General features: G+C 35.2%; 1 protein-coding gene across 1 annotated transcript; it reads right to left on the bottom strand.

Annotated features, from left to right (window-relative positions):
• Window positions 1-214: 214 nt before the first annotated feature.
• On the bottom strand, window positions 215-10409 carry LOC132428992 (collagenase 3). The gene is made up of 10 exons (XM_060017198.1): window positions 10290-10409; window positions 9960-10201; window positions 9128-9276; window positions 8836-8961; window positions 6728-6889; window positions 5174-5291; window positions 4040-4173; window positions 2924-3083; window positions 981-1084; window positions 215-315 (listed from the first exon to the last, which is right to left on the bottom strand). The coding sequence occupies exons 1-10, from the start codon at window positions 10407-10409 to the stop codon at window positions 215-217; spliced, it is 1416 nt and encodes a 471-aa protein (XP_059873181.1).
• Window positions 10410-11619: the final 1210 nt, after the last annotated feature.

The raw sequence follows: 11619 nt of genomic DNA, 5'->3' as shown, positions 1-11619 counted from the left end.
GATAATGAATTTCATGACTTTAAAATTCATTGTGGTTCCAGCCCCACACATAGCTGTATAGATACTAAATATTCAAAGATAACTTACTGAAGCTTGTTCACAGAACTAAGCTTTCCCCTGATATCTCTCCCTCCCCCATGGCCCCCCTCAAAAATGTCTGGAGGCATTATCCCAAATGGTCTCCAGGATTTAAATAACAATATTTTTAAAACATTTAACACCACAATAGGGAATTTGTTGGCATGACACGAACAATACGGTTACTCCAGATGCTGTATTCAAACTGTATGGGCCCATTGAAAAAATAGATATAACCTAAAAGAAAAAGACCAAAAAGAAAATTTCAGAGTTTGAAAATAATGTTTTACTCTAGCTACTTTTAAAAGCCCAATCTGTTAGCTTCACTTTTTTTAACATTCCAGTGTTTATCTTTATAAATACCACTAATGTTTTAATATATTGCTTATAATTTAAAGAGGGGGAAAGGTATAAATGTCTCCAGCTCTCTTAAACTGTCACCACGAATTAATTGCTGTATTGGCAGGAGTTCCAGTTTTGATGGTTGAATTATTGATATTGGTTATTTTTTGTAAGTTAGAGATAACATCTCTTTCCATAATTCAAGCAAAAAATCATTATATAGCTATGATTATTGGTCTTCATATATAAATTACTCCCCACTCCACCCCTGATTTGAACTATACTTTTTGCATCTTAATGTCTTTAAATTTAAGGTAGTGTTTAAGATTTGGCATCTTTTATTCATAGAATTAGCAATCATTAAGTAAAATTCTCATTTATTCTAAGCATATTAATTTTTGTTTGCTGTCTGTGTCAGTAGTCACACAAGAATGAGTAATCCCTTAACTGTCAGACATTTATCAGCACATCTAAGTTCTGTGTAAAATTCCTTTATAAGGAAATTATTTCAAGGGGCTACAGAAGCCCTCCATTAAGGTCAGTTCAATGGAACTAGTTACCATTTTTCTCGAAGACAGCATCTACTTTATCACCAATTCCTGGGAAGTCCTCTTCTATTAGTCTGGGGTAGTCTTTATGCATCATATGGTTAGTTTCATCATAGCTATTTAATAAGAAAAAGAAACTCTTGAGTAGGTCGTAGGTAAATTACTTTAGAAATAATACAATGGATATAATGGCAGCTTTCAAAATTGACAAAAGTTTCAAATTTTTAAGTCCATTTGAAACAACCAGTAGCTTTTTAAAATTAGGAATTATAATACTGAGTATACAGTGGATACCTGGTGAGGTATTTTGACTTGCCTAAAGACCATCTTTGTAAAGACAGTTATAAGCTCATTTCCATTTCAAAATTTGTATAGCTGCTATAAAAGTATATTATTAGGAAAGTGTTCTTAGAGTGAAATATATGTTTATGCATTGAACGATTATCTGTTGAGCTCCCACTATGTGTAAGACAACTTGCTAAGTGCAGTAACGGATGCCAAACTATTTAAGGTTCAATTTCTGCACTAAAAAGTTATAGAGGCATACAGTGGAAATAAAACTAGGAAGGGGAGCACAGCTTTCCCCTCTCATAACTTTATATTCCATACTCTTCTTCCCCTGCACATACTCACACCCTAGCCAACCAAACACACTCTGAAATTAACCTGAGAGAAGAGCTTCCTGTGATATAATATTCTTACTGCTATTGATGAAAGTTTTTTATATTTTTGAGGTATTTTTCAATAGATAAAAAGTAAGAACCACTGCACTATCAAGAAAGCTAAGACATATACACACAAAACTGCAACATTAGGCAATAGGGGCTAAACATCATGAGAGAGTAAACATGAGATGTCATGGGAGTTACATGAGAAGGGAGATGATTTTGAATGGGGTGATCAAGAAAGACTTTCAAGTTAACTTTAAACAGTGGATGGAATTTCAAAAGACAGAGATGTAGGGAAAGACCTCTAGCAAAGAAAATTGCATAAGGGAAGGTTATGGGGAGATAAAAGCACAGTGCATTTGAGATATGATAAGCAATCCATTTTGACTGAGCCATAGACCTCATATAAGGTAAAGGGACTGGAACACTAGTGCAGGTAGAACCTGGCAGTAATATTTAAAGTGGTAAGTGTCATTATCAGAAATAAAGAAGCCAAAACGTAAAGATGATATGTAAGAGTGTGTATGTGTGGGTACACATGCATGCATGAGTGTATATATATGTATATATATATATAATGAGTGTATATATATATATGTGTGTGTGTGTGTGTGTGTGTGTGTGTATAGAAGGAGTAAAGTTACCATTTAAAATATTTCAACTATTGTGTACCTATGAGATAATCATCCCTGAATATAGACATGGATTTGGGCTCATAAATATTGCCAATGTCAATGCTGCCTTGAGCTCTACATGTGTTTTCGATATTCCTGTTCTACTTGTTCTTCAGAAGGAGCTGGCTTCACAAACTACAAGCCTAGCAGCTTCCTGGCCAACCTCTCCGATGAATCAACAGACTAGAAATTGTGGCCTTCTCTTGCTCAGTCTTTTCCTGTACCTATTCTTGTGTCCTCTCTGGCCACAGAAGATGGAGCTCCATGTAAATTAGGAGAGGATGACAAGAAAGAGAATCCAGGAGAAAGATTACAAGGAATTAAGATGTCAAAATAAGAGAGAGAGTTTTGCCATGGTTGTAGTACAACAAATGCCTAAGAAAGAGAAGAGTGGCCCAGAAAGGGCAAGAGTTATATGTGTATTTTCAAGAGGGCTTGAGACTTTTAAATACCTGTGTTAAGAGCTACCTGCTGGAGCTGGCATGGAAGAGAATGAATGACGGGTATGACATTTACAATACTTCATGAGATAATTTTAAGTAGCAAGGGATTTTCGAGACTCACTTTGCCTCTATGATATAAGATGATGGGTCAGTAAATATGGCTGCCATACCTCCAGACTTGGTTTCCTGAGAAGAAGAGCGTCTTCTCTGTATCCTCAAAGTGAACGGCTGCACTTATCTTTTTAACCTCTTTTGGAAATCCCAGGTCGGATATTTTTCTGGGATAACCTTCCAGAATATCATAACCATTAAGAGCCCAAAATTTTCTGCCTAGAATAAGTAAAAGAATTGTTTTATTATTCAAGGGAATCTATTAAAACTCACATATGTAGATATTTAACAAAGAAAGACTCATTTTACACATTTAGAAATAAATTAGTCAGTGTTTGTGGTCACCATGTTTATGAAACACAGAAATATGCACATTCTTCAAACAAACAAAAAAAAGGATTTAAGATGCCAGTTTCCTAACTGTAAGTATAGCCCACCAAATATCATGATTAGTTTGACAATTTGTTACCTCTGAATATTAAGTTTGGAACTGGGTGAAAAATACATTAAGATTTCTGTATGAATAAGCAGCACAGTAGGAATAGGAAATTAATTTGAAAACTCAAATTTTATACCAGTAGAAAATTATTTTCTTCTCTAAAAAGTGACTTCATTATAGCTTTATTATAATAGTCAAACAATAGAAACAATGTCAGTAAAATGCTATGTAGCCATTATAAATTATGATCACGAAGCTGGAATAGCAATTTGGGAACCTATGTCAAGTAGAATATTAAAATGTATATACATTATGAATATAAATATTTAAAATATGTATTTCATATGGTGAAAGACTAGAAAATAAAGTGATAAAATAAAATAAGTTGACTTTTCAGAAGGGGGAATTATGGATAATTTTTTTCAATTTTTAAAAATGTACATTGTTATTACATTTGCTTAGTAAATAATTTTTAAGAGGAAATAAGAAAAAAAACTGACATGATTGGTGTGAAATAAAGAGTGGATATGATAAGTAATAATGTAGACTTTTTACTTGTCAAATTTGGGGACACTTGGTAGAAAGGTTTCAGGTGCTTTCTGGTTCCCATTTTGTTATACTTGATTCTTAATTTAGGTGTATTTTTGACAACAATCATTTATTAAGTCTCTGGTAACATCAAGTTCATCACTGCCTGCTCTGGACATGTGGGAGGTCCCACTGGTGGAAAGATTACCTCTAAAGATGAAGATAAGGTCATGGGAAGGGTGCTCATATGCAGCATCAATACGGTTGGGAAGTTCTGGCCAAAAGGATTTTGTTAAAAACAGCTCTGCGTCAACCTGCTGAGGATGCAGACGCCAGAAGAATCTAACACAAAAGTAAAAATGCAGAGTTTGCCATCATTTTTTCAAGTGCAATATGTCTATCCTGCTAGCCACCTTTCTCCACATCAATACAGGTAAGTTAGACACAACCACTCCCTAGCACCCGTGAGGGTGAAAGATTTCCACTTCCCTTAAGTGCCAGTTAAACAAGCTGTTGCTATCTTAACTCTATCCTAAATTATTGAAGTCTAAAATCTCACAGAGCCTTTGTGAAGGCTCCAAGTCATTTGTGGGCTGGGACCATGCTTTGTTCAATTTTGCATATCTTTTAAGTGGCAAGCAAATGTGCCAGGCACTGTGTTGGGCTCTGGAAAGAAAACATGAGTGACACAAACTATGCTCCCAAGATCTCATGGCCTGGGGAAACTGATATATGAGAAAATACTGGAGCCCAATGAAATTAGAGCTATAGTAGAGGAGGTTGGAATGCTATAGGATCACAGATGAGGGAACAATTAATTCATTGAATAGATGAACAAATGAACAAATAAGGATATTAAAACAATATCAAAATTAAAAATTAGTATTTCATTTTTCGTCACCTATAGATTTAGGTTGTACAGTGCTTCCTCTCTTAAATTCCAACATATGTTACCAGAACCAAAGTTTTTCCATATCAAAAGGAATTCATGTGGAATTATGAGTAACAGCTTACTAACATGGTAATTGATTTCAATAACTGCATTTTAAAATAAATAAATTGTATTTCTATATTTACTTTGTAAATATGTCTTTATAAGAAAAACTACAACCAAAGATGTAAAAGGAAGCTATACAATGCCAAGATTATCCATTGAAAAGTAAAACATTTATCCATCAATTATTTACTTCCTCTCATATATGTAAATAAACTACCCAAAGTTCTATTATTTTCACTAACTTCACCTTTCTTTGGAAGTTTGACCACATGTTTTGGCAATTTGAAGACATGGCCTCACAAATGTTTGTTACATGCAGGTTTTATAAAATAATACGAAGAGTACCTGTCTTTAAAGATCATTGTTTCTCCTCGGAGACTGGTAATGGCATCAAGGGATAAGGAAGGATCACATTTGTCTGGCGTTTTGGGATGTTTAGGGTTGGGGTCTTCATCTCCTGGACCTGCAGTCATGAAATGAGTGAAGGAAGTTACTGAGGATGACCTGATTCTGCCAATGGAGAGCAGAAAGGGCAGTAAGTCCTGCCACCACTACATAATTCTCCAAAGAACCTGTAATCCTACTTCCTTCCTCCATGGTTACCAAGTTCTTGCCTACAGGACTTCTCCTTCTGTTTTCATCTTTCAAGACCCTTGAGAATCATCTCAGCTACAAATTTAGCTTTCTTGAGGTTGGTGATAGAAATGGGGTGGCGGAGGGTGGGGAGAAAAGACTTTGAGGAAACTTTCCCCATGCTTTGCACAACCTATTGACGGACTTCGCTTGAGAAACACATTCCTCTCAAAGCCATTTCTGGCGGCATGTTGTCTCTGTGGCAGCCCTCATTTGGGCTCTTTCTCTTGCCTATTTTATCAGCTGTCAACATCAGCTCATGTTGCTTTACCAGTTGACCACATCACAGCTGCATCTCAGTGAAAAGCTAGGTCTTCAGCCATTCTGGTATGACCGGCCGCATGTTGGGAACTGTTCCACTCACATGAGTGCAGAAGAGGTGCAGTAAATAAAATAATTCTAAACTTATTTTTCTCTAAATAGGTCCTATTAGTTCTATCATTAAGTTCCTCAGTCAAGATATTGTAGAAATAGTAAAAATTGCAAAATTCTTGCCTGTGCCTACACTAGCTGCTGTAGTAGATTTAAATCCAGAAGGGAAAATAATAGGTTGAGGTGGCCTGAGCTAGTTTTCTGAGCTCTGTGTTCTAGAAGTGTTTACACTGATGACTGTGTACTGTGGTTTTACTTCTATTTATGGTAGGTACTTTTGCTTGTTTGGGTTGAAGTTTAATTATTTTGTAAATATTATTGAAAATTTGGAAGAAAAAAAAGGAACAGATTCTTACAAATGGTCACTGTAGATGTTGGTTAAAAACTAACACAGGCCACTTGAATGGATTCTACTGTGGCAAACAGGAGTAGTTGAAAGAATACCCAGATTTTGTAAACGCTGGTTAAAATCTCACTTTCTCCCTGTATAAGCTGGGTGAAAGCTATCCCAAAAGCTGTGTTACTATCCAGCTGTGTTTCACCCAGCTGTGCTGCTATTGATACACTATTTAAACTCTACAGGCTTAGTTTCTTCATTGGTTAAATGGTGAATAAAATATTTCTTTCTGATGTCAGAAGTATTGTGAGGATATCAAATGTACCTTACAATGTATAAAATACAAACATGGGGAGTTACCTTCTGCAAAAACTTTGGAGAATGGAATATTTTCTACTTGAGCAGGTAGTTTGATTTGGAAAGAAAAAATGAGCGTGTTTCTCCAGGTTTTAATAACAAAACCAGGACAGCAATATTGGTAATGGTAAATTCACTAATAATTTAGAAAATAAATGTATATATCTCTTCTGCTGTTAAACGGATAAATTAATAGTTACCATAGAGAGACTGGATCCCTTGTACATCATCATCAGGAAGTATAAAGTGGCTTTTGCCAGTGTAGGTATATATGGGAAACATGAGTGCCCCTGGGTCCTTGGAGTGGTCAAGACCTAAGGAATGGCCAAACTCATGGGCAGCAACAAGAAACAAGTTGTAACCTGTAAGAAAACAAAGAAACTGAGAAAAAAAGTCCTCCAACGACCAATTCACAGAATAAATATTATTTTGTTTATTATTATTATGTCACCATTTCTCTTTCTTGGCTATTTAACTCACTTTTTAAAGTTAATATTCAGTGTCTTAAAGGAAGATTTAAAACACTGATTTAATCATTATAAATAATTTGGTGTTCTCTTCGATTATAGCTGCCTACACAGAGTACCAACACATTGATTAGTAATCAAAAACGATTTATTGTGAAGACACTAGTAATCCTGATTTGCTCTTTGTTTTCTCATGTCAGGTGAGGAAAGTAGACAGTGATGACTTTAACTGGAAACTCATGGGAAAAAATATAGGATGATACATATCTACAGTACTGCCTAGAACATCATCTAAACCAGAGGCAGCATCCAAAGGTACAATGACCAAGCATAGAGGATGCATTAAATAGGATCTCCGAGAATCTACTTGGGAGCAAATTCCAACCAAATGATCCTTTCCAGAATATCTCTAGACTCTAGAATTTAAAGAAACAGAAACTCTGGACATGATTGGCCAACTTTCCTCTATTCTCGAAGACTACTATGTCACTGTATTTACACTATTTCCTCTAGCCACTCTTTCCACCAATTATTGAGCCTCCTAATACTGGTAATTTAAATTGGAAAAAAATAATAAAATATCAAAAGAACAGATGAAAGCTGGAGTCAGTGGTTTCAATTTGACCTTGAATACCCTTTGCTCTCATAGCCTATGCATGAAGAAAATGTATAACAAACTTAGTGAATTGTGCAGACCATAAGAGTGATCAAAGTTCATGATAATCTGAATAACAAGTAATTCTTCATTGAAATAACTAGCAGTGGGTATCATTCTTGGCCTTCAGCTGAAAAATTAATCCTGACTTATGGATGTTTTCATTCATTTTACTTAAATTTTTCAAACCCAGAATTTATGCAGGAACCAAAAACTGAAGCTTACTGTGACTATGTCTTAACAATACTACGTGTTGTTCTTTCTTCCTAAAATCATTCCTACCTGCTAAATATTCAGACCTTAAATATATAAATTCTCACCTTCCCTTCCAAAGACAGATTGGAGATGTATGCATTGAGACATTGACTATTCAAGGCCCAGTTTTACTTCTTGGAAAAATAATTCTTTTTATATTTAAATGAATAATAAAAAGTAGCTGTTTTTGAAGACTACCCTTTAATTGTCACAACTAAGAGTCCATATAGCTCCAAAATTAAGTCCTAGTTGTGATAATCCTGCTTTTCTGCCTAAATTAATATTCCCAATCCTTTTGAGCCTTGAAGACTCAACTACTGACTGAATTCACTCAACAGTCAGTTTCATTTTGCTCTTGTAAATATAATTTAATCTGTTTTGTCTCATGCTTTCTCAAGTAAGGCACTATATTGATTTGTTAGAGTGGTATTTGTAAAATCAGTGATGCAGACAAGTCTAAAACAAGTAACATATAATAGAGAACAGAAATTTGACTGGACTTGTGCCATTAATATTTCTACAAGGGAAAAAACTATTCCAACTCACATCCAACTCATTTACGATCTACATATTTAGCCCTAATAGTTTTTAGATTTATATTTGTAATAAACTGTACTTCTTCAACATGTCAAAGGTAATCCACAATAACAGCACCTTCGTTGACAGAAAGCATTCTGATCCTGTTTCAAAGTTAGCTAGTATCCCTCGAGCCACTAGACTTAGTAGATTTTGCTCATTTTTAATGTTTCATATTAGCTTATAGAAATGTCACTTGTAGAGACTAATAAGTAGAAGATTATCATACTTGTTAACTTGGAAAATAGAATCAAATACCAAATATAATTTACAGTATGCTTAAACTTCTTATTAATGGGTTAATGATCTAATCTAATCTGATAATCATGAATTATATCTTTATAAGAAATACTACCTTTGGAACTACTTGTCCAGGTTTCATCATCATCAAAATGGGCATCTCCTCCATAATTTGGTCCAGGAGGAAAAGCGTGAGCCAATAGACCAGAGGGTCCATCAAATGGGTAGAAGTCACCATGCTCTATACACAAAAACAAGAGTTAAGACTCTAATTATATGAAGTAGTGCCTAGCACAGGTGCTTAATGAATTTTTGTTGAATTCTATAAAAATTAATGAATAACTGAAAGAAGGAATAAAAGAATGGAGCCAATTAAGGAGCAGAATATACAAAGTCTGCATCATTACCTTTAGTTCCAAAAGAGATCATGATATCCGCAGTGCCATTTTGAATTCTGATAAAATTCAGAGGTGTCACATCAGACCAAACTTTGAAGGCTTTTTTGAATGCCTTTTCAACTTCATAATGAGTCAAATCAGGCGTATAATTCACAATTCTATTCAACAGAGAAAGTTTCCATCAAATTTTCGGAAGGTGAAAGCTATTTTAGAATATATTTTCTTGGAATAGTGCTTTTCTACTCAAAATGCAATGGCTTCTTTAAAAGTTCTACTAAACGTCCATTGTTTCCAAGAACGTATTAATTATGATGCCATACAAAGACTATAAAATGAAAAATTCAATCAGATATTTGAGTATCTCCAAAGATTTGACCATTTGACATCTTAAAGTATTTAGATGTTTAATATAACTTATACTGCATGCTAAAAGTTCTGTATCACTGTAACCTAAACAAATGAAATAGTTCTGTAAAGTACATAGAGAATGAAACTCTCCATTTTTAGCACTGTTATAATAAATATGCCTGATTACTGCATCTCTGCAAATTGCCTTGAAACTACTTTTACTTCTATTTTGATTTCATATCTGAAAGAAATAAATTGAGATTTGCAATGAGAAATAATGCTGGGTTAATGTAACCATAATAGATGTTATGAGATATTCTCATCAACAGTATTAAAGTTATTCCTGGACATACTTAACTTCCAGTTTAATATCTAAGGCCTATGTAAAATAATGGGACCACACGTGTTCTGTCACCTGTAGCTTGTGCTGAAAATTAGACATCTGATACTGAAAAATATAATAAATATTAAAGAAAGATAGTCTATGATTTACCTGTAGGTTAAGTTCATTTTGGACCATTTGAGAGTTCGAGGAAAAACATTGTATTCACCCACATCAGGGACCCCACATCTTGGTTTTTTCATGATGTCTAAGGTGTTATCATCAAGTCTGCCAGTCACCTCTAAGCCGAAAAAAGACTGCATTTCTCTAAGCCTGTCAACCACAGAGCTTGCTGCCGTCTTCTTCAGGATTCCAGCAGGATTCAGAGGATAGTAGTATGATTTCAGGTAATTCTAAGAAAGAGACCACAATGATCCTCTTTTAAAAGAAAAGGACATTTATGAGATGTATCACACCACTGGGGTTGGCAAAATACTCTACCTCTGCAAACTGGAAGTCTTCCTCGGACAAATCGTCAGAATCTTCATCATTGGGAAGAGGCAGGGACCAACAGTGAGTCCAACTCAAGAAGAGGAAGGCAGCCAGGACGCCTGGGTACATCTTGAGTGGTTGTGCCTGGAGGCTGCTGCTTTTCCACAGACAAGTACCTTTACTTTTATAGGCCTATGATGGTGAGTCATCATTTATGGACAAGTTTCAACTTCCTAGTCAGTTAAAGGTAAACATGCTTACATGGGGACTTTTTTCCTCCCAAGAAGTGTGGTTTCTGGTAGAATTTGAGGGAAATATAAAATGAGGCCTTCTCTCATTTCAGCAGGGTCTCAAAAACCATCTGGCAAAATAACGGCCTCAGCATATTTATGGCTATTGTGGGAAGAGTAAAATTTTCACTTCACTTGGCAAAAATGTTTTCCTCTTTGTGGGAAAGTAGCTTATTCTACTTTTTCAGATAAGAATATCAAGATGGTACACCTACTTCCATAAGAAGAAATGTAGTCTTGTTTCCAGAATGTTTATAACCTGGTGAGTTTTAAACTTCATTTTCTCCAGAGAACCTAAGAGGGAAATATTATATATACCTGAAGGCCACAGAAATGGACCAGAACCAAGCTTGGAGACTCATCACAGGATTGAGTGCTGCAGCTGGAATTTAAAAGCACTGGTGTGACCTCTCAACAAATATGGAGCCCTGCATGAATTCCCTACAGGTTCAGGCAGAGGTAGAAGAATGTATTAGAATACAGTATATCGGAATGCAGTATAATGGTTAACACATATTGAGGGATTACTGCATGCTAGACTTAAAAGGTATTATCTCATTTAATCCTTACAACAGTCTTGTAAAGTAGGTATTGTAGGAAGGCTTGTTTTTCACTTTACGTATGAATAATCTGAGACACAGAGAAGTTAAATATTTGTTTAAGGTGACATGGTTAATAAATGCTACTACCAGCATTTGAATCCAGGCCAGTAGACTTCATGTTTTTGACCACCGTGGAATATGACCTCTACTCCATCCATTCTCAGATATTTTCTCAAAAACAGAGCTGCTTAGTTCCCACACCTCTGGGAGTGCTCAGGAAAACTAAGACTCTATGGCCATTTTCAAGTTTCTTGAATTTCACTTTTAAGTTTGAATAATAGAAGTACCTTTGCTCCAACAACTCCAGAAAACTGTCCTTTAGGGGCCTCTAGTCTATTATTCCCTTTAGAACTTCACACATTTAATTCACACATGAATTCAGAATGCCATCTTTGGTCCCTTGCAGATGTAAATGGATAGAGAAATATGGGCCATGATCTTCAGATT

This window comes from Delphinus delphis, chromosome 8 (assembly GCF_949987515.2).
Source record: "Delphinus delphis chromosome 8, mDelDel1.2, whole genome shotgun sequence".
In the NCBI taxonomy this organism is placed as follows: domain Eukaryota; kingdom Metazoa; phylum Chordata; class Mammalia; order Artiodactyla; family Delphinidae; genus Delphinus; species Delphinus delphis.
This window is presented reverse-complemented; position numbering and strand designations above follow the sequence as displayed.